Consider the following 23038-nt stretch of genomic DNA (forward strand, 5'->3'; position numbering starts at 1 on the left):
CTGGATTTACATAACTGGCTCTTTCGCAGGGTCCACTTTTCAGATTTTTACACAACTTTCAACTAGAACTCAATAGCAAATTCAGTTACTCAGTTCTCATGGCAATGGCTCAGTTGTAATGCCTTTACCTCAGTCACTTTAACATGTACACTCAGAGGACCATTGTGTATATCTGCAGTATAATTCAATGGCTCCGCCATTAATTCTAGATTCAAAGTTTGAGTCTTGACAATTTTAATGTGTGAATTCGGTGTATTACTGTGGTCAGTTAAGGGGGTCTTTACATTATGGTAGTAAAATGTTTTGGACGTTTTATCCCACCCTATTTGAAGACAGTAGCAGAATAGATAAGTAAGGCAAGCAAAAGTAATCAATTCACACAATACTAGTAAGGGTTTTAGTGTGTACTAGGAGTATACACATTTCCGTAATGTGCAGAGTAAGTTGCAGGCCAGAAACTAGACTGAGATATGTGTTGACCAATGACCGTTAATCATACTTGGAACTTTGAGTGAATTTAAATGTTTGACAATTAATCTTTGACCTGGACAGACCATTTAAAGGATGAGCAGGTGAAAGGCTTAAAGTGCTTTAAACCAGAGAAAAGTGTGCTTTGTAGATGCAGGTTTAATTTAAACACCCATCTATAATTGTTAACACATGACAAGAATCAAGATTAAGCATGTAATCACGTTATTTATTTAGGCACATCAAGGGACCACTCCCATCTCTCCACAGTAGTCCTTGCATCCATTTGACCTTAAGTGTTCAACACCATACCCACCACCAAGAGCACAATCCTTTCTCAGTTTCAAAATTCACATACGGCAATGTGAGACTTAATATATAGAAGCCCAGCAATGAGTGAGACGCCGATAGTAAAGTCAGATATAAAGTATTAGATAAATCATACAATTACAGTTCTTCATACATTTAACATCTGGTCAGTCATCCAAAGCCATTTAGAAAATAAGGCATACGTTCACAACATTGCATTAGAATCCTCCACAATTGGCCAATTGTGAGTTGAACAGGTGACATGCCATTGGTTTATTTACCTTGAGACACGCTATCAGTTGTAATATCAGTCTCCGGAAGCACCACCATCATGAACAACACACAGGGAACCGGGAATTTTGTTTATATCAAGTAGTCCCAATCCTCATCTCCACAATACTGAAATGCCAGTTGAATCACTATTTAGTAAAGGAAAAGAGCCATTTGTTTGAGTGAAGTTCAATCCTGATACAGCAGGAAGCCAGAGAAAGTGCTGTACTTCCAGGTGCTGCCATAGATTGCACCGCGATGCAATCGTAGCCACACCTGGTCGCCTTGAAAGAGAGGCAGGATGGCATGGTTGCTGGCAGTCTCATGATCTGGGGCTCCATCATTGGCATACGCAGACACCATCACCTCTTCGTTGCGCATGAGGTTTATGTAGAGGGGCACGTTGATGGCGAGTTTCAGGATATGGAAGATGAACACATAGGTTCCATCGACAGGACAGGTGAAACGGCCAATGTGGGTGTCGTACATCTCCCCTAGGTTAGTGTGCAGCTGGTCAAACACAATAGGCTGGTCCAGGTTTCCTGGTGCAAAGTTGGCAGTGCGAGAGGCATTGAAGGCTACTCGAAGTGGCTGAGAAAGTGGGTGGAGGTGTATTGGAAGAAGGGTGTGCTGGTGACCATGGGGTGTCAAAGGGACCTCAATTGTGGCGAGAGAGAGGGAATCTCCATGACCAGAGTCCACAATGGTAAAAGCTCCCTCTCGGTTCGGTGTGCTCACCTGGGAAGAGTCACTCCATGCTGCTGGGGAGTTAAAAAATAAAAACAAACGCATGTTCAGTCTTAGACATTTGAATACACTTATGTCATCTGATAGTTAATCTCTATTTTGGATATATTTGTTTTTAATCTACCAGAGTAAAATTGAGTTTATTTGTAAAACAGTCAAAATATACTTGTCATTAAATGCCATTACTTTTTGTCTCATTTGTTCTTTGTTTTGTTGTCATCAAGTAATTTACTTTGTTAGTTTTTACAGTATCTCTAAATTTTAAAATATCAAAGTTTACAAGAATTTTAAGAGGTGCCTAATGAAATTTAATATATAAAGGGCTTAAATGGTCTATATACAATGTAAGTTGACTAGTATCAATTCTACAAAAAGGGTAAATGAAAGCAGTCAGTTTAAGATTATTTTTCTGCCAACAGCAAATTTATGAGCTCCTTTCTTCAAAGGATAAAAGCAAGAAAACCTTTGGCTACACTACACTGACATCTTTAACGTGATCTCCACAACCCACAAAAATCTGAATCAAAGCATCAATATCATTCACATCTATAAATGTATGATTTTGATGCTGCAAACTAAAGTCAGTTAACAAAGTAGACTAATGTAAGGTAATAAGTTAACCCTGGACAGATGCTAGATAAAAATGGGTGAGTGAATAAACAGATCAAAAAGCTTTGGACCCAGAGTAAGATCCCTCTTGATTGGAACCAATATGAAAATACTTTGCAATCTTTTGTGGTGGTTCATAAACGCTGAAGCAGTTGAATGGTTTTATATTGTAGTAAATTCAATTAAGAAAAGGTCAAATTAACAGACTTAATGATATGAGTCAATTATTCTACCTCTCATGTAATCATTTTCATTCATGTTCATTATTAATTGTACTCATAATATTCTATATTGATTACATTTATCATCTTGTACACATGGCATCCATTGCAGTCTGTCCATCCCGGGAGAGGGATCGCTCCTCTGCCATTCTCACAAGACGTTTTTCTTGTGCCAATGTGAGGGTTTCGGGAGAGGGGATGTCCCATGTGTACAGACTGTAAAGCCCTCTGAGGAATATTTGTAATTTGCGATTTTGGGCAATACAAAATACAATAAATTGAATTCCATGTTTAGTAATGTAGGTTAACTGATTAATATTACATTTCACTGCTTGACGCGTGTAAAAAATAATATGGCTCTGAAAACCATCACAAGAACCATGTAGCAACTATGAGATTGAGACTATCACATTTGAGTTTTTCCACAATTGGTTGGCGTTCCAAATTAAAGCTAATGTTAAGTTATGTCACAAACTAATTAACTAAAGTTTTATCTCTTAAGCCGAGTACTTCACGGTTTCTATACCAAATCTCAAGATTACGGAGGTAATCATTGCGATAAAATATTTTAACAGTTAACACTTTTACTTTCGGTGTTTCAGAGAGTCATCTTTTGTGATACCGAAAAACACAAAAGCATACCCCATTTCTTATCCCCCATGAGAAACGATTGGCATTAATAATCATATAATATTACTCATCAGTACGCTTATCAAATTTTCATATGCATCCCTTCCAACAAGCGCCCTTTATGGATGAACTAAGGGTAGGGGGGGGGTTAATACCTGATGCATTGTTAAGGGGAGATCTTGTTATGAGAGAATATGTTCTTACCACTCAAATTATGCCTTCCTCCTTCGCGGCTATAACCGTGTTGACATCCAGAGTCCTGAAAAAATAAATAAATAGAACTTCAAAACAGACTGAGAAAGCAGCAACTACGAAAGACTGGGCAGCCATAGGCTATTAAAGAAGCCCGGCTCCACAAGATAATATAAAGAAAAGATCATTCAGAAAAAGCTAATTTTGATGATACAACGCGTTAATGTGGTAAAGGTAATGAAAGAATTAACTTTGTTATGTTAATCTTTCACAATAAAAGACTGTATACTGTGGTAAACCAGGGGGAAAAGCTGAGCAGACACAGCGGAGGGGGCGGATCCCTAAGTTCAAGTTGTAGAGGGGCTAGAGGGAGTCTACTATCTAGTGCACATGCTGCAGCCACTACATAGGGGGCATTAGAGTAAGCATATATTCATAGTTGGGAAGCCACTGGAGCAGACAGACAGACAGGGTTTGTCAAAATGACAAAGGCTTATCCATGCCCAGAGTTGGTGTTGGAAAAACGTAACGTTATCTTAGTCAATATTACTTTGACAACAATCTCATGGTGTAAAGTAATTGAAGTGATTTTTGCTCATCTAACTGTACAAGGGCTAGCACACTGATTATTGTAACAAGATAAGTGGAATGTAGCCCTATTTATTAAAATATTAAGTGTATCAAACCTCTTTACTTTATGAAACCTTTATAAAAGGTAATGCAGAGTGATGTAATACAACAGCCATGAATTAAATCACACACACACACACACACACACACACACACACACACTTACCCTGGCAGCATAGATGACAGGGCCAGTGTCCCTTAGATCAGTCTGGGAGGTGCAGGATCCTACCAAGGAGGAGAAATCACTGAGCTGTATAACCGTCAGATTAATTTCACTTTAAGCTTTAGCCAGGATTTGACAAAGCTACCCTACACCATCTAATGTGTACATATTTTACGTTGTTCATTCTGTACACATCTATCCAGAGGAGGGATCCCTGCTTTACCGTTCTACTCAAGGTTTCTTCTTTTTCCTCCTGTTGAATATTTTTTTGGTGGAATCTGAGGGTTACGGGACAGAGCACGTCTTTCTCATGCATCCAGATTGTAAAGCCCTCGATGCAAATTCGGGCTATACAACATAAAATTAATCCAGTGAACGTGAAAGCAGGAAATGCCGGGGTATTCCATTCCCAGAAGGGAAATGGAAAGCTGAAGATAGTTATCTTAATGCCAACCAGAAGAGCGGAGGGTTGGGCCCGTCACTTGTCATACCTCTCACCGATCCTCTGCTATAGTACAACTGGCCGGGACGACCTACGCTTCCATCCGACTGTTCAGGGGACGGGAAGACGGGTCCACCATTTTCCACCGTATAATCCGAGTGGTAGACTAGAAAGACAAAGCAGCACAAAATAGGCAGTTAACCACTCAATCCATGGCGGTTGATATTTTTGGAACAATTAAATTTGATCAGACATACCCAACAGTGGTTCTTCTTCTTCTGAGGTAAGAAACTCCGGTGGGGTTTGTGTACTGGCAATGCAGCGATTGGCCTAATTAAAAATAGAAAAGTCTGGTTTATAGTTTAATCTCCAATTCCGAGCAGAAAAAAAATAAAAGACAGTGAAAAGAAAATGAACAGCAAAGAACAGAAGAGAAAAGAAGAAACAGTGCAACAGTGCAGACTTTTCACATCTCTCTTGAGTGGCTGCATACAATTTCGTCATGCTCCAGTGCTTATATTGGATTTTTTCTCGTCGGAACAAAGAATAAGCGAGACGCCGCTACAGGAACCATTTTCAATGGTTCAATTGCTCTTGGTATGGACTTCAAAAACACTTATTCAATCAGGACAGTACATTGAACTCTGAGGGTTGTCTTGATGTAACTTTACATTAAGTTAAAAGAAACTTTATTAATATGCATGCTGTTCAGTTGAAAAATAATCAAATTAGAGAATTATAAATGCAAAAATACATTAGCAGAGACCGACTGCAAATGCATTGACCACTGAATCCAATATCTGGGCGGTTCTTAAACATTACCAAACATCTTCAGGTGTATTACCACCACCATCATCTGGACTGGAGAAACATTTAAATAATCGCATATAACAACCCCATGTTAACAAATGCGCAGTCAAAATACCATAACAATCAAGCATTTACACTAGGACCTCCCATTTGTAGTACATTTAATCCTCATCTGATGAAGGGAAAAAAAAAAAAAAAAAAAAAAAAAAAAAATCAATAATGCCGCTTTCCGACTGATTGAAACCAAAACCCCATTCAGCAGAATTGCTTGAGAAAATTCCTTGGGGCAGCTGTAGTGTGCTAAACCAGCGATTCCCAAACGTTTTAGGCCACGCACCCCCTACATCCCAACTGGGTTCATGCACCATCAATCCTCCACACAAAATTTAAATATATTTAAAAAGTATATTTATAGCTGCATTAAAATTGGACCAAAGACAAAAAACAGTGGTTTACAATATTTAGCCCGCTGTTAAATATTGTAGTGTGAACAGACCGAACAAAAGGGACAACTGCAACATTGTATCAACTCTGAATCAGGACAAAGCAAACCACATAAATACCCTGAAAACAGCCCCATTTCATCCAAAATATGTGATTGTGTGGGGCTTTTGCATGTGTCGAGCCATTTTTCTAGGCTTGTGTCGCAAGCCTCCCGCAGCGCACAAGGCTGCGATTGGTCTGCTAACTACATCCTTTACGGAGTCTCACATTTCCGCTTTCATAGCACAATACCGCCATTATTAAAACGAACAATGTTTACGAGAGAACGGATCAGATTTAAGAAGGATTCACGGAGGGAGTTCGCCACAAACGCCGGTTTGCCGGTCGAGAGGTGCACAAAGTTGTGGAGGAAATGCGGGAATTCACCACACCGCGATGAAAAGCAGCAGTGGCGATGCACGGAGCAATAAAGTATATGATAAATAAATAAACAAATAAATAAATAGGCGTGACTCTAGGTCGTCTTCAACAAAACACGTCACTCCGCCTGTTGTTCTGGCGGGGAATTGCTCTGGAACACACAAGCCTTTTAAAGGCTGGCACATGCTTCTGCGTCTTTACGCACCGTTGTGCCGACGCAGTCGTTTCAATTCATGGTTCAAAAAGGCTTGCGTGTTGGTTAAGGATAAACTTAAATACAGTAAGATTGTAAATCATGTCAGCGGTAATGACTCCCGATTACGTCGCTCGGAGGTCACTAAAGTTAATGTGGAATCGGTGTGTACATACGCAAAAAAAATGTCGGACAGCGTAGTTTCTTTAGTCAGTGACGACATGTATAGCCGCATGTCGTCATTCCGCCACTGGTTGTCGAGGTGGTCCCCAGTAAATAATGTGGGCTTCGTTGATCAGTGGAAGACGTTTTGGGGAGAGCCTGGTCTGATTAGGGACTGCATCCATCCCACTTTGGATGGAGCTGAACTCATTTCGAAGAACCTGACCCAGTTTGTAGTGGACTTAATCCATGACTGCGAAGCAGAGTCGCAGTCTTATACACTTCTCTGCACTTCCATCCAAGCGGTCACTCACCCAAACCATAATTAACCATATAGAGACCTTGTCTGCCCCACGTACAAAGGTCAACAACTGAGGAGTTAATAAATAACTTAAAGTTAAAACTAATAATGCAATAGTGCAACAAAATAAGAGAATTAAAGGGAGACTTGAATATTAGATCGGTCATCTAAAGCGGTTTGAGTAAATTAACTAATATCAGATCACCATGTTGATATATTTGGTCTTACTGAAACGTGGTTGTTGAATGGGGAATATTTCAGCTTAAATGAAAGAGACTCTTCAGAGTCATGTGAATACTCATACTGGAGCCACATGCTCTTTGTAATAGTGTACAGGGCCCCAGGTCCCTATTCAGAATTTTCACAGTTCTTAATGAGTTTGGTCCTTAAAACTGACAAGATAATTATTGTGGGTGATTTTAACATTCATGTGGATGTTGACAACGACAGCCTTGGTACTGCATTTCTTTTATTGTTAGATTAAATTGGTTTGTGAGAGTGTAAATAAAGCAACTCATTATTTTAACCACTCTCGAATTGGTTCTTGTGTATGGGATTGGGATCGAACATTTAAACGCTTATGGCGTTCCACTAAATCAGAAGGATCTAGGCTAGTTTGGCAAGACAGCCTTAAAACATAAGAAGGCTCTCCGTAATGCAAGAGCATCTTATTACTCATCATTAATAGAGAAAAATAAGTCAAGAGTCACAGCTCTGTCGAGCCGTGTATTCCTTTGGACCTCAGTAGTAACGACTTCATGAATTTCTTCAATGATAAGATTCTGACTATCCAAGAGAAAATTGATTGTCTCCTGCCTTCAACCAGTGCCGACCTGTCCTCAGATGCAGCAGTGGACCCTGATGCCTGTTTGGATGCCTTCTCTTCCATCAACCTTGATCAACTGACTAATTTCAAAGTCTAAATCTTCTACTTGTCTCTTGGATCAGATTCCATCTAAGCTGCTTCAGGAAGTTTTTCCTTTAGTTAGCACGTCTTTATTAGATATTATGAATCCGTTTTTGTTGAACGGGAAATGCACCACAGTTCTTCAAGGCAGCTGTAATTAAACCTCTTCTTAAGACACCGACTCTTGCTCCAGAGGTGTTGGCCAACTACAGACCTATCTCTAATCTTCCCTTCCTCTCTAAGATCCTTGAGAAATCCGTTGCAAATCAATTATGGGACTTTCTACAAAACAATACTTTGTTCGAGGATTTCCAGACAGAATTCTGAGTGCATCATAGCACAGGAACCGCACTGGGGAAAATTACGAATGATCTTCTACTTGCATCGGACTAAGGACTCAACTCTTTTCTTGTTGGACTTCAGTGCCGCATTTGATACCATAGACCATTGTATCCTGTTGCAGACAATACTCAACTGTATCGGTCGATCAAACCAGAAGAAACCGACCAGCTAGTTAGACTTCAAGAATGTCTTGGAGACATCAAAACTTGGATGACCGGCAACTTCCTGATGCTAAACTCAGAAAACTCTTAATAGGCTCAGAGCGCCTTCGAAGCCACCTGTCACGTGATGCACTTTTTATGGATGGAATTGCTCTGGTACTCAGCAGCACCAGGATATGTTCTTCAACTCTCATATAAAGAAGACTTCAAGGACTGCCTTTTTTCAATCTACGGAATATATTGAAAATCAGGAACTTCCTGTCTGAAAATGATGCAAAAACTAGTTTGTGCATTTGTTACTTTTAGACTGGATTACTGTAATTCTTTGTTATCAGGCTGCTCTTGTAAATCTCTTAAACCTCTCCAGTTGATTCAGAATGCTGCAGCATGTGTATTAACAAGAACTAAGAAAAGGGATCATATTACGCCTGTATTAACTTCTCTGCACTGGCTCCCAGTTTAAATAAAGAATAGAATTTAAGGTACGTCTCCTCATCTACAAGGCACTTGCTGGTGAGGCACAGTCTTATCTAAGAGCTTGTAACACTGTATTGCCCTACAAGGCAGCTGTGCTCCTTAGATGCTGGGTTACTTGTTGTTCCTAGGGTTTTAAAAAGTAGGATGGGAGCCAGAGCCTTCAGTTATCAAGCTCCTCTTTTGTGGAACCAGCTTCCACTTTCAGTCCGGGGGAAAGATTCTGTCAGCTCTTTTAAGATAAAGCTTAAAACTTTCCTCTTTGATTTTGATTAGAGTTAGGGCTGGCTCAGGTTAGCCCGGACCAGCCCTTAGTTAAGTTGCTATAGGCTTAGCCTGCCGGGGGACTTTAGGACATAGAGCTCCTCTCACGCTCTCTTTCTACAATAATCCATGTTTTATTAATGCACATGACTAATTCAGCTTCTTTCCAGGAGTTTTGTGCTTTCTCCCCTAGCAGGTCTCCGTAGATCGTAGTTCCTTCTGGACCCTGGTCCTGACACCTGCCGTGGCCCTGCTGACACTGCTGCTACATTGTTCATTCTGTACCCATGGCATCCATTGTAGTCTGTCCATCTCGGGAGTGGGATCCCTCTGACGTTCTCCCTAAGGTTTCTTCCCTTTTACCCCTATTGGAAGGGTTTTGGTGTGTGTGGGTTTCGGGACAGAGGATGTTGTACGCGTACAGATTGTAAAGCCCTCTGAGGCAAATTTGTAATTTGCGATTTTGGGCTATACAAAATAAAATGAATTGAAATTGATGGTACTGAATGTAAAAGTCGATAACCTGTTGGGTCAGTCGATGGTATACCGCCATAACATCGACCAAACAGGAACAAAATATTTTTTGTACATCTTCACAAGTCACACCTACCAACCCAAATGTCATTGGTGAAACCTCAGGCGAGTGAAAAGCAACTCTGAAAAGGTACTACTATACAGACCTTTGATCTTTTTTTTTTTTTGCAGAGACTTACTGGCTGAATGTTCTGAAAATGGGAAGATGTTAGAGTTCGCCTAGCGGGAGGTGTAGAGAAACTTTGTCCCTGAGGGGGGGTTGAGGTGCAAGAAACCATCCCAGTAAGGGGGGACTGTTTACTTGACTCAGCTACTGCAACCTGTAGGACACAAAGAAAGGTTAAAAGTTTAACTTAAAAAGCATGCACTACCAAATGTAAGGGACACAAAATGATACAAGAGGCAACATACATACATGAGGTAGGTCTGTTGAGGAAGGCTTCAGGTCACAGATCTCCAGGAATGGGTCCTCATTTGTCAGACTGGCTTTGTGCTCAAGAAGCTTGGTCGGCAGTGGGGTGGACTGTGGTGGATTAGGACGAGGTGATTACAAGTTCAAGAGATTTGGATTTTTGATCACAAAAGACTTATCACAGATAAAAGAAATCTTACATGCATTGCTTTTGGCAGGACATTGACTGGGCTTCTCAAGACTGTGTGACCTGGTTAATTAAAAGTTTAAAGACAGATCAAGAAATGACATAGGTAACATTTTCGTATGAATATCTTTGCGGAAGTTTTTGTTGTACAACCCATGGGCGGTTTCTTGTGAACAAAGTAAATTCACATACATTCCTTGGTGTTTTTCGTGAAAACGTCTTAACAGGATTACGTCTACCCAGGCTTGCAGGTTGTACATAGGCCAGTAGTGCTCTGAGCTGTACACAAAGTTAAATATGATGTATGCCAACATATTGTTAATTTCTGCCAGAAGGTTTGCATTTTACAGTTTGCTGGTTGGCAAAAAATAGTGCAGGTTGGAAAGCTTGATGGGAAAGTCAGGTTTGAAGGTACATTTACACGTATGTTATACGTTAGCTAGCCGGAATGTACATCTAAAATGGATAAAAAGAAAAGTTTCACGTCGTATGCACTGTAATTTCGTCTGGGCTGGGCTGTAACTTCTTTACATTAATGTTCGATAGCATGAAACATTTAGTAAGAATGCTTGTATAATTACATTATGCTCTTGTATATTCATATGTAAGCTCATATGGGTGAGTGTTCAAACTAGGCATTCTTTTGTCTTTTTAGAAAAAAAAAAAGAAAAATGTGCATTTCCACATTGTTGTTTAATTCCAATAATTTATCAAATTAACTAGCATTCTTCCCCCCTGGCAGCAAGAACTTTCAACTTTGTGACTTGCAAATTGATACCAATTTTATTTTTGCTTCATCTTTTGATCTCGATAATGGAATGTTTGGCGTAGAATAAGCAGTTTTAGAAATACTACAAATGATTACTAGTTGCGTGATTCAATTGTTGACATTGAACCTTGTTCAACTAAACATGCCCATTTCCCCATTTCATCTCAATTAGTATTCATGGTTCTGACAATATGGCTTGTAATTAGGAGCCCTGCTCTCCTGACATAATATGCTTTTTGCTGGATTGGAAAACCGAGACAGACCCAGTACATAACGAGTTTGGTGATATTTATTATCCAGGAAAGCTAATGTTTAGTGATGCCAGGTAACTCCAAATGAGCCTGACTGAACGTTTGAGTTTGTCATGATACTTGCCCATAATCTTCCTCAGCTGATAAGTTTCAGGATTCATCATGATTTAAATTTCAGTTAATTGCCGGTGAATCACTACTTCCACCTCTAATTCCTCTCCCACAAAGAGTATGACTTGATCTTATTCCGTTGGTAAAGTAATCAACAGATTGAGACCATGTGATGGTTTAAACTCTAGAAAATGTTGTGTACATGTGCGGTGATAAAACTAAAGTTTGTTGACTTGTTACCCAGAGGCAGTGGAGATCTAGACGGCTGTCTCTTCAGTCTTGGATAGTCGTTAGTTGCAGTAATATTCCCATCCAGAAGAGAGTCCTAAAACCAGAGAAGATAATATCAAAACCATCAATAGTAGCAAGGTTAAATAAAAATCCATTGGTATGCAAACAAACAGTTAAATTTCACCTGCATGAAACTGAAAGAGCCATGGATTGTCGTCATTAGGTCCTCTAGGTGCAGTTTCCTCAGGACAGGGTCTTTGGGTAAGTCATATGGATAGCTGAAAACCTCCACTGCCTGTTGGGAAGAAGATTATTTGAGAATTGCTGACAAGTGTTTTTTGTACATTTTAAATTTATGTACTCACAGATTTGGCACGTTGCTTGCTTTTGGCTCCAGTTTCCTTTTTCTGGAGAGAACATAGTGTATGAATTATTGCCTGGGTACCATTATTGTAAGGCAAACTGATCTTACAAATCACAACTGCTGTCAAGTTTACGATAAGAAAAATAAATAAAAAGACAAGGCATCTGACCAATCACGCCGTTATCTCTCCAAGACTGGAGTACTGTATTTCACTCTTCACTGGGTGAATAGTGGTAACATCCAGAAACTAAAATACATTCAAAACGGCACTGACAGAATCCTGATGAGTCCAGAAATACGAGCAGATAAACACCCATCCTACACTCGCTACACTGGCTCCCTGTCTCATTCTGGAGTGACTATAAAGTCCTACTACTTACCCATAAATGGACGTGAACCTCCCTACCTACAAGAACGCATTACTCCCCAAACCTCCAGCCCTGCCCTGAAATCTAAAAGTAGCTTGCTCCACTGGGTCCCCAACACCAAGCTCCACACCACGGGCCTTCTGCTCTTATGGAACCGTCTCCCTGACAATGTGAGGGCAAAACAGACTAGACTGAAAACCTTTTTTTTTCCCAGGAAGGAGGTTTTTTTTTATATTGTGTTAACTCAGTTATTTCCTTTTAATCATGGTTTGTTTTAACAATTTGTATTACTATAAACTGGCTGAGATTCTTTTGAATGAAAATGCATTATTATTACAGCTTCCCCATCAGTAACGGGTCGCCGCGGCGCAGGGGGTAGAGCGGGTGCGCTGGGAACCGCAAAGTTGGTGGTTCGAGTCCCGGCTGCCCCATGTCTCAAGTCCCTGAGCAAGACACCTAACCCCTAATTGCTCCCCGGGCAAAAATGTAAAAAAGCCATGGGTTTAAAGTGTAATGTAAGTCGCTTTGGATAAAAGCGTCAGCTAAATGACCTGTACTGTAACGTAACTAGCATTCACACATGTAGTCACAACTATGGGAGCAATGCTGGCTAATTGCGCAGGAATTCGTTAATAGGGCTAAAGTAAACAAGGATTGAACTTATTTGTAAAATTTTCTTTTCTTAAAACCAATATGGACTTGCTTTTGTAGGGTCCACATGTAGTAATCGGACCACTCACAGGTTTACACTATTTTATATTCTCAAAAAACACATTCATCCAATGATGAAAAAGCAACTATGCAAGATGCCACCTGCCATTCAGGACCCTAAACCAATTCACATTCACGCTATCCATAAAAGCGTACGGATTGGCAAGCATTGGGGTTCAGTGTCTTGCCCAAAAATACTGGACATGCAGATGAATCACTTCATTATTATAGAGCCGTAAGGCTGGGTGACCGTATGAAGTAGGAAAACTGCTGGCTAACAGTAATCGTAAATACAGTAAGATCACGTCAGCGGTAATGACTTCCGTGTATAGCCACATTTTGGGGAGAGCCCATGGTGGATTAGGGGTGACAATATCTATTTCAGTTTGGATGGAGCAGATCATTTCAACAAATCTGACCCAGTTTTAGTGAACTTATTCCATGACGACCAAAAATTCAGACCAGAAGGCAGCCTTACAACACTTTACACTTAGAGCTGTTACCTACCCAAAAATGAATACATCTTATAGAGACGGTTTTCCCCAGGACCACTCAAACACTGCATAAACCGCCATTGTTATTCAGACAATTCTCGAGTATCTATTGATCAAGCCAGACCAGCCAGCCCTTTACACTTTAAGAATGTCTTAAGGACATCAAAACCTGCATGACCAGCCACTTGTTTAACTCAGATTATTTTATTAGGCCTAGAAACCTCTTAAGTCAGTTCTGATGTTTCTCTGGATGGCAATGCTGTGGTATCCACTAGCGTCTTGAAGAACCTTGAGAGTCATTTTCGACCAGGAAGTGTCCCTTTAACCCTTGTTTTCATATACGTAATATTTATTAAAAATTAGGCATTGCCAGCCTCAAAGTGATCCAGAAATTTTAGTTCAAGCATTCGTTACTTCTAGACTAGATTACTGCAATTCTTTATTATCAGGCTGCTCTTACAAGTCTTTGGCCTCTCCAGTTGATTCAAAACTGCTGAGAAAAGGGCCCATATTATTGCTGTATTCGCTTCTCTGCACTGGCTCCCTGTTAAATGAAGAATAGAATTTAAGGTACTTTCTCTCCCCCAAGGCACCATCTTATCTTAAGGAGCTTATAGTGATATATTTACCTCCTATAGAGCTATGCTCCATGAATGCTGAGTTACTTGTTGTTCCTAAAGTCTTGAGCTGGTCTGAGCTAGAGCCTTCAGTTATTAAGCTCCCCTTTTGTGGAACAAACTTTCATTTTCAGTTCGGTGGGGGAGGGGAAGGGGCAGACAGTCACCTAATTTAAGAATCTGCTTCCTCTTTGAAAACGCTTATACTTAGGGCTGGCTCAGGTCGACCTGGACTATCCCTTAGATAAGCTGCTATAGGTCTAGACTACAGGGGCACTTCCCAGTGACACTCCGCTTCTTCTAGAAGCCCTTAGACAACATCTCTAATGCACATCACTAACTTTGTACTTAAGAGGCTTTGTGCTTTCCCTCCTCACAGGTTTCTGTGGATGGTGGTTACAGCCAACTGTGGTGACTCTTGCAGTGGTCCTGCCATCAACCTAGCTTACTACTGAATATTTTAATAATTTCAGTCATATGCATTGAACATACTGTACATCTTTTAGCCGTTTCATTCTGTAAACAGAGGTATCGAGCTGCTGTTTTTTTCCATTTTGGGAGAGTTTCTGTGCTGATGTGAGGTCATGGGACAGAATGTTGCATGTGTACAGATTGTAAAGCCCTCAGATGCCAATTTGTAATTTTGAGCTATACAAAATAAAAATTTTAATTGAATTGTGTCATTAAGGTTAGGGTTGAGTTGAAGGTTTGAGAGAACATACTTTTCATACAAGGAGGCATATGCTATACATCAGGAGAGTTCAGAAAGGGCAGCTTAGTGTTACAGTGTACTGAAGGAATACATGGATAATTTGGATGGGACGAGGGATGTCAGAACAAGCAAGAAAGAAAAACAGACAAGATCAAGGCATTACATTATTTCTCTTCTTTTTAGTCACATAAGACAAACGGAAAATGCTTTCCAGGTTAGAAAAAAAACAAAACAAAAAAACGTAGTGGGCCTTTAAACGCAACCAGACCTTTCATTCAATTTAATTTTTTTTAAAAGTACGTTTTGAGACTTCTCATTTCTAATGCTAAAGTTATGCTTCAAAAATAACTTTCCATTCTAGTGAAAACCAAATAAATCATTTTACTTTAAATGTACAATATTACAACTCATTCAAGTAAAATGCATCAATCTGGACCTTTAAAAGCAACATTTGAGTCACAATTATTAAAGAACGTTGTGCTCAAGTTACTTTTTTGCAGTGGTAGAATGTAACTAAATGCAATTAGGATACTCAAGTAGCCTACTGTGCATAAGGAGGACTTAGCGCGAGTATTTCCCTTGCTTGCAACTTTATAAATGCCCTCTTATTTAAACATTAAACAACTAATCATCTGAAATACAAAGCATTACACTTTGATTTCACAACGCATCAAGCAAAATACATGTTGGCAGAAAAAAAGAAAAGGCGTTAAACTTCAAAGCTTAAGACACACTTGTAACATTCCTGTAACTGAGGGTTTGGTGACCGCTCACCTGTTTGCAGTCAATATATTGTTTCTTGGTGGCGACTGGGACCTTGGGGATTAAAGTGGCAGCTCCTCTCCACGGTTTGTAGACTGCAGCTTGGGGTGAGTCAGGTCCATCTGTAACCTCAATATCCCAGCAGCCCGGAGGCTCACGCTCCATTGTTGCCTGGAAGTCCTCTTTCCAGCTCTGAGTGGGAGGAGTATACCATATAACAAAGAACATCAGTTGGCCATGGCTTCTGCTTGTGGTTAGGGTTAAAAAAACAAAAAAAACAACAAAAAAAACATACTGCACTGAATTGTGTCCAGTTGGGCTTCAGAAAAGAAAAATGGATTTTAGTCTTACCTCCCTGGAACGTTCTTTTAGTTTTGACTTTGATGGGGCTGACGGGAGCAAAAATTAGAAAGAAACGTACATGTTAGACTAGGTATAGTGACCTCAGTAATAAATGAACTTCATGCTTGCAAGGTTTTAAAACAGCATGACCTGATCTCTGCTAAACCCACCAGTGATCAGACACAATCATTGTAAGCACAATCATCTTACTGCTATTGCTGCTTGACCTCAGTAACACCTCTGGTGACTTGTTGGGTGGACAGGGAAGACAACTGAAGTACTTGCAGTTAGACAGCCTGGTCAGCTCTTCTTTGAAAAGCTTAACTGAAAAAAAAAGTCATTAAAAAAAAAAAGTTAGATTGTTTGCGAGGCATTCTTTCAGCACTTTGCAGCTTTAAGCTTGTTATATTGCAGATTTTTTTTCAAATTTACTTTAGGTTATCTGGCAGGCAGAGGCAGACTGTTCGCATCAATGCTTGGTGCACAAAAGCAGTTTATGGAAAAACTAAGAAAAGCTGCTAAAATAATATTTCTATAAAACCATGGATTGCTTACTTTGTATTTCCTAATAAGCAGAAATATCTAAAAGTGTATAGTTGTATACTACTATATTTGTGGAAACCAAGCGTTTTATTTCTTTAATTATAGGTAGGGCATGTAGAGGTTTGCATGTACATTCTTTAGTATCTATCTGAGCTAAATCCTTCAGATGATGAAAGCATTTATGTTTTTTCAAGGTTGAAAATGTTAAAGCCCAACCGAGGATTGTACAGCCAATCTGACAAATGACTGAGAAAACAAAAATGTATATGAATATTTCTTAATGTTTCAAACGGTGCAGGAGAAAGAACCAATAAAACAGTCTCCTAAAAGAGCTGAATGTATTTATACCTGAACAAATTCTTTAGCTTAAAGCATGCAGGGCTAGATTGCCAACAACAATTACATACGAAATAGAAGTTTAATAGATTCAGATAACATTTTACACTTAAATGCACTCCGTATGCAATTAATTGAAAGCAAGCTGGGAAAATCCAAGGAATGGTGTTCCTTTTCAAATTGACCATGAGCAAACATATGGACGCTGTCGCTACACAATGGTAGGGGAAACACCGCAATAGTCAACCCTAATTACCATGATTGTAAAAGCACATTCTATCTTGCGATAATTACAACTACTGGAAACATTGGAAATCCAGCAATGAGTAGCAACAATCTAATAACCCTGTGATATCCAAAAGCAGTGTTATTTTGATACTGGTGCTTTTATGCTCACATGTGGATCCAGCCACTGGCTTGTCTTTCCCCTCTAGCAGGTCCAAATAGGCCATGGCCGCTTGCTCCATCTGCTCCTCTAAACTTTAACAAACAATGAAGATAGAAGAAAGTTGATCAATGAGTAAAGAACCCATTCATGCCAAGTAGCTCCGAGGAGATGGCGCTCTTTGAAAACCTCAAACTTGTTAGGGCTGCAGCAGTAGGGTTTTTTTGGCACAGAATTTGTGTATGCTCAGTTGTTGCGAACTTTAGTTTTTACATAATGTTCAAAATTAGTGAACTACATATAATATTGTGGCGCAACTGTGGCTCCGAAGCTAGAGCGGGTCAGCCCTCAAATCAGACGATTGGTAGTTGAATCACTGATCTTCCGGTGTGCATGGCTGCATGACACGAGTGTAAACGTTCTTTGAAGTTTTACAATACAAAGTAAAAAAAATAATAATAATAAAAATGCATTTATGCAGTATTTCACAACTTTTAGCATCCATAATCTCAGGTGAACTTTCATACGGAGATGTCCTTGATAAAACAAAATTCAAAAGACTACTTTTTCTCAACACAACCACATTTCAAAAATTTTGCACACACATTCTCAAAGGGATGCCGCGATTACTTCGACTAGATCTTGCTCTTCATTCACCCACACTCAACCATTTTCTGTATTAGCTTCCCTGTACTAGGTCAAGAATACAAATTTAAGATCCTCACCTGTGAAGCACTAATTGGTCAGGCACCATTTTTCTCTTTACAGAGTTACTTGTGGTTCCTAGAGTCTTAAAATGTAGGATGGGAGCCAGAGCCTTCAGATATCAAGCTCCTCTTTTGTGGAACCGGCTTCCACATTCAGTCCGGGGAAAGACAGCCAACTCATTTAAGACTAGGCTTAAGACTTTAGTCCTGCCTGACACCCACTGCTAACATTATCATCATCATCATTGTTATTCGTAACATTTCTCTTACAATTACCATTTCTAGTATTATTATTAAACTGTATCCACTGCAAGTATCCATGTTTTGAGAGTTACACAGAGCATTATAAGGTTGTCCAGAAATCTTTCCGTTGAATCAGATTCCTTTTCTCACCAAATCACCTTCCAATATTATAGTCACTTATCTTATCACAACAACGTACTTTACACTGTCATCATTGCATCCTATACCTCCCTATGTCTGTGTAGATAAGTTACCAATCACCTCAGTCCATTATTCCTCTTGACCCCCAGCAAAGCGGCAAGCTGATTCAGGCTTTGCAGCTGTTGGGATGCAATGTGTGGCGCCTGGTTGCTTCCACTCAGCAGGTCTCTTCTGACGTGCTCCTGCTGCATGCAGCGGAGAAGGTGCTGGATTTGCAGCACAGTACTCAGATGCTTCCTCTCCATCTCTTCCTTCAACACCTGCTCCTTCCGAATGGCCTTATTCTGTGCCATCAGCAACTGCAAAGGCATAATTAATCAAGGAGCAGTTTGAGAGAATTTCTTAAACAGGTTGTTCTCTAAATCTCAAAGATCAAAACATGTCTACTTCTATGAGTTTTAAAAGTCTCTTAACTGCTGGATGTTGGTGCACATATCACAAGTTCATAAAAAAAGCATTTAAAATGTGTAGTAAATGTCTTGCTAGGGCAATAGTATTTCTTTCATCAACTTGAGCAAAATGATGCAATTACGATTAAAAACTATAAAAAGGTTTAAAAAGTTATTGTCATTGTTTAACAACAATGACATTCCGTTTGGTAGCCCCAAGTCAGCCAGTGGCAGCTTTATCAATTTAAAAAGGAAAAGTTCAGGGTGCAAGATAATTTGATTATCAGCTTCTTTCACATCTGTCCAATACTCATGTTTGGCAATTATCCATGAAGCTATGGCCTGGAGTGTATTTGCTTTGCACCACCTCATTAGAAATATTACATTATTAGCTACTAATGGATGTTGCTGCAAATCTTTTAAAAAAGCAATTTGGGGAACATTTCATATAAAGTAAATGTACAGTCTCAAAATATCCATTACTGCAAAGCATGCATTAACAACTATTTTATTATTTAAATAGCAGGATATATACCCAGGGGGGTCTTTTCAAGTTTGGTTGGGGCCCAATCTGAGCTGCTCAGCTCAGTTTATTTTTCATAGTAAGTCTACCCTATTTTAGCCCCTAATGTCAAGTGGCTAGCAATGTAGTAGGCTTGAGCATGCTAAAGACATGCCTCGCTTTCCTTATCAGGGTAAATCAAGAATAGAATTGAAGGTACCTCTATACAAGCCAGTAGCTAGTGAGGTACACTGTTATCTAAAAAAGGAGCTTATAATACCATATTGCCTTTCTAGAGCTGCACTCCAAAAATGCTTGGTTAAAGAGTCTTAAAAAGTAGGCTGGGAGCCAGAGCCTTCGGTAATCCACCTTCTTTTTTGTGGAACAAACTTCCACTTTGTCTGGGGGGGGCTGACCGTTACCTAATTTAAGACAAAGGTTCAGACCTTCCTCTTTGACAACAAGTATAGTTAGGGCTGGCACAGGTTAGCCTGGACCAGCCCTCAGATAAGCGGTTATAGGCCCAGACTGCCGGTCTTCAGACACACTGAGATCCTCTTTCCCCTCATCTCTCCTTCTATAAAGAATTCACAGCTCATTAATGCCTATCACCAATTCAGCTTCCCCAGAGTGTGTTTTCTCGCCTTTCAGGTTTCCATGGTTATATCTGGTCCTGCCTTATGCCATGGCCCTTCTGACACCTACCACCACAGACGCTATTATGTGACGCATTACTACCTAAATCTACTAATTTAGTAGTATGTGTGCTTTCTCGCCTTACAGGTTTCGATGAATCCGCTATCACTATTATTAAATCACATTACAGTCATCATAAACTAACGTTACTGACTTGGCTTCTTTCCTGAAGTCTTCGTGCTATGGTTATATCTAATGGTGGCTTACTAATTTCAATATTTCAATCATTTCTGTTGTATGAATTGAACGCATTTCACATCTTTTACGTTGTTCATTCTGTACACATGACATCTGGTGCATTGTCCATTCCAGGAGGGATCCCTTCTCTGGCATTCTCTCTAAGGTTTCTTTCGTTTTTTCCTAACTGTTAAGGGGAGGGGGGATTTGCCCCATAATGGGAGTTTTTTCCCTGTACACAGGTGTGTGTGTGTGTGTAATTTTCGGCTATACAAAATAAAATGAATGGTAATTTGCAGTTACCAGTTATATCTGAAAAAAAAAAAAGGATAATAATCAAGAGTCTATTCCAAAATATCCACCAGTGAAAGTGCATCCTTTTCTCAGGTTTTATAGCAGGCTCTCGAACAATATTTTTTTTTCGTAAAAATTAAAACAAAATGGACATAACCTGTATCCCCACTTTTGACATTGGAGAGCTTTTACTAACAAGTTTAATTTAAATACTTTAATTTAGTTAAAATAGTACTAGATTTTCAGATTAGAATTCCGCCCTGCCTATAATAACCATGAGTCGTGTCCAGTTCGATTTTTTTAGCAAATCAACACCTTCAATTCACAAAAGTGAGAAGAGACTCACAACATTCAATCCCAACCCTAAAACAATATAAGCAGCATACTTGACATCACTTTACAGCCCCCCCTCTCCAAAAAAGAATGAAAATCCAATTGCAGTGGACTTACATTCTGAGTCAAGGCATTCAGGCTTTTGTGGAGCTCCTTTGCAAACGCCAGATTATGCAGGACCTCCTCGTACTTTTTTACAGCCTCCTGGAAAACAAAGAAAAATGAGCAAAAACCCTAAACACAATCCACAATCCACAAAAGAGCTTATATTCTTGGTTGCCAATACATAGCCTGATCTTACCATCTGATCATTGTTAAGTTCCTCACCCCAGTTCAGCCTCTTTCTGTAGTCTTCGAGTTTCAGCTATGGGTTCACAAGACAACAAAAAGAATTTGCCACCAATCCATTTTATAATCATTAAGTAGCATTTAATGTCGTCCATAACCATCCTACCTTCTTTTTCTCCAAATTTCTGATTTTGTGTTTGAGGCAGATGAGACCATCTACTATATAGGTATCATAGCCATAGTAGACAGTAGAGGTCTCCAGGTTGAGCTGCAGAGCACTCAGACCACCTGGTGAGCATACCTCTGAAAATACATTTTCAGCAATTACCAGGTTCTCCTGACTTTCTGAGCACTCGGATTGGGGGGTGACACTCGGAGTAGGGGAAGGAGAAAGCTGCACCATGTTTATCGCCACACTGGAAGGAAACATTGTGGATAAAAAGTAGTTTGGAATCACTGAATGAAAGTTTATACATTGGAGTGATACAGAATTATTTGCGAGTCAAACTTCTCCTGTGCGTTGGGTTAACATTCATATTTGCAGATTAAGACGTTAGGCAATACATTGACAAAACCAAAAGTTGTTCACAATAGGTTATTTGAGTCCATATTTTAATCAATTCATTTTCAAACGGCAATCGTGAGTTCTACACGAAAGAAAAACACCACGCTAAAATAAACGGAGCTGGCTGACCTATCCTTGACTCGTGCGCGTTGGATCCGCAGTGGCAATCGAAAGTCCTGAAAGGGATCGAGCCCTTTCCAGCCGGGTTGTTTAAACACGGAGGCCGCGGCGCCTTCAGACACACCTTTAAATAGCCTGTGGCCTCACGCGCACTGTTCTGAGGCGGCTGCTTCAAGACGACAACTTCCGGTTAGGAATGTGTCTGATGCACGCGCAGCTGATCCTACACAATACCTGTATCACTTCAGTATGTTGTCCCAACTGTGTCTAATGTCTGTGGATGGAAAAGTAAACTTTTGAATGAATTTTGTGCATTATATCTCTTTACATCCCAACAGCAATCAGTAGATTTAAAAAAGTGAAAAATGTGGCTTCAGCTGGACAGTACAAGTACTTTTTACAGAAGCCATTTTGACTGCTCAAAGTAAGAAAAGCAATCTAATATTTTACTACCCAGATACTGCTACGTTTATAGAGAATTTTAAGAGTAAGAGAGGAGGGGTAAGGCAAAGGCAAGTTTGTGACACATTTCAACAACAAAGCAATTCAATGTGCTTCACATAATACCATTAAAACCACCAAAACATAAGACAAAAGAAAGGGAAAAAACAATCAAGAGCATTGATTAAACCATTAAAAACAGACATTAAAGCAATAAAAAAGCAACAGAATGAAGGGAGGAAGGAAGAGAGACAGAAGAGGGCCAATAGCCGATCGGTTAAGAAAGAAAGACAAGGGGAGAGGGGGATTGAATAGACAGGATATTATATTAGTGTTCTCAAGTCACCGGCCAAGGAGGTGGAGTGGCAGGCATTTTGGACTCCAGCCTATTAATGAAGCCTAAATTGTAACTCAGTGGAACGTGTACAGTGCACCAAGTCTGTATTCTGAATTTCTCAATTCTCTGAGTATTTTAGTAAAGTCCTTGAAACAGATAAAGGAGTTATTGTTCTTGATATTAATGTTAATATTGGTGTCAACGATGATAGCCTTGGTTTCTCTTATTAGATTTGGTTGGGTGTAAGCTACTTGTTTTTTTAATCACACTTCGACATTGTTCTATATACTATGCAAATTGTATCATTAGCTTCCACCTCTTTGCTGGATAGGACATTTCTCTCATATGCATAACATGTTGATCATTCTGTACAAATGACATCTATTGCCCTCTGACCATCCTGGTAGAGGGATTCTCCCCTGCCACTCTCAATAAAGTATACTCCTTCATGTGGTCC

General features: G+C 39.7%; 1 protein-coding gene across 2 annotated transcripts; it reads right to left on the reverse strand.

Annotated features, from left to right (window-relative positions):
- Positions 1-676: 676 nt before the first annotated feature.
- caprin2 (caprin family member 2) lies at positions 677-21963 on the reverse strand. 2 transcript variants are annotated; one of them, XM_040175533.2, is made up of 20 exons: positions 21813-21963; positions 21285-21534; positions 21132-21194; positions 20948-21034; positions 18500-18738; positions 17301-17383; positions 16235-16348; positions 16034-16071; positions 15695-15874; positions 12020-12061; positions 11839-11949; positions 11664-11748; positions 10306-10355; positions 10109-10216; positions 9873-10013; positions 4939-5011; positions 4731-4847; positions 4243-4301; positions 3459-3513; positions 677-1808 (listed from the first exon to the last, which is right to left on the reverse strand). In XM_040175533.2, exons 2-20 carry the CDS (start codon positions 21519-21521, stop codon positions 1237-1239), a joined length of 2454 nt encoding a protein of 817 aa, XP_040031467.2. In that variant the 5' UTR covers positions 21522-21534; positions 21813-21963; the 3' UTR covers positions 677-1236. The 2 variants fall into 2 exon arrangements, with proteins under 2 accessions (XP_040031467.2, XP_040031468.2); XM_040175534.2 differs by having other exon boundaries at positions 677-1805; positions 21813-21942.
- Between the last annotated feature and the right edge of the window lie 1075 nt (positions 21964-23038).

Source organism: Gasterosteus aculeatus, chromosome 4, assembly GCF_964276395.1.
Source record: "Gasterosteus aculeatus chromosome 4, fGasAcu3.hap1.1, whole genome shotgun sequence".
In the NCBI taxonomy this organism is placed as follows: Eukaryota; Metazoa; Chordata; class Actinopteri; order Perciformes; family Gasterosteidae; genus Gasterosteus; species Gasterosteus aculeatus.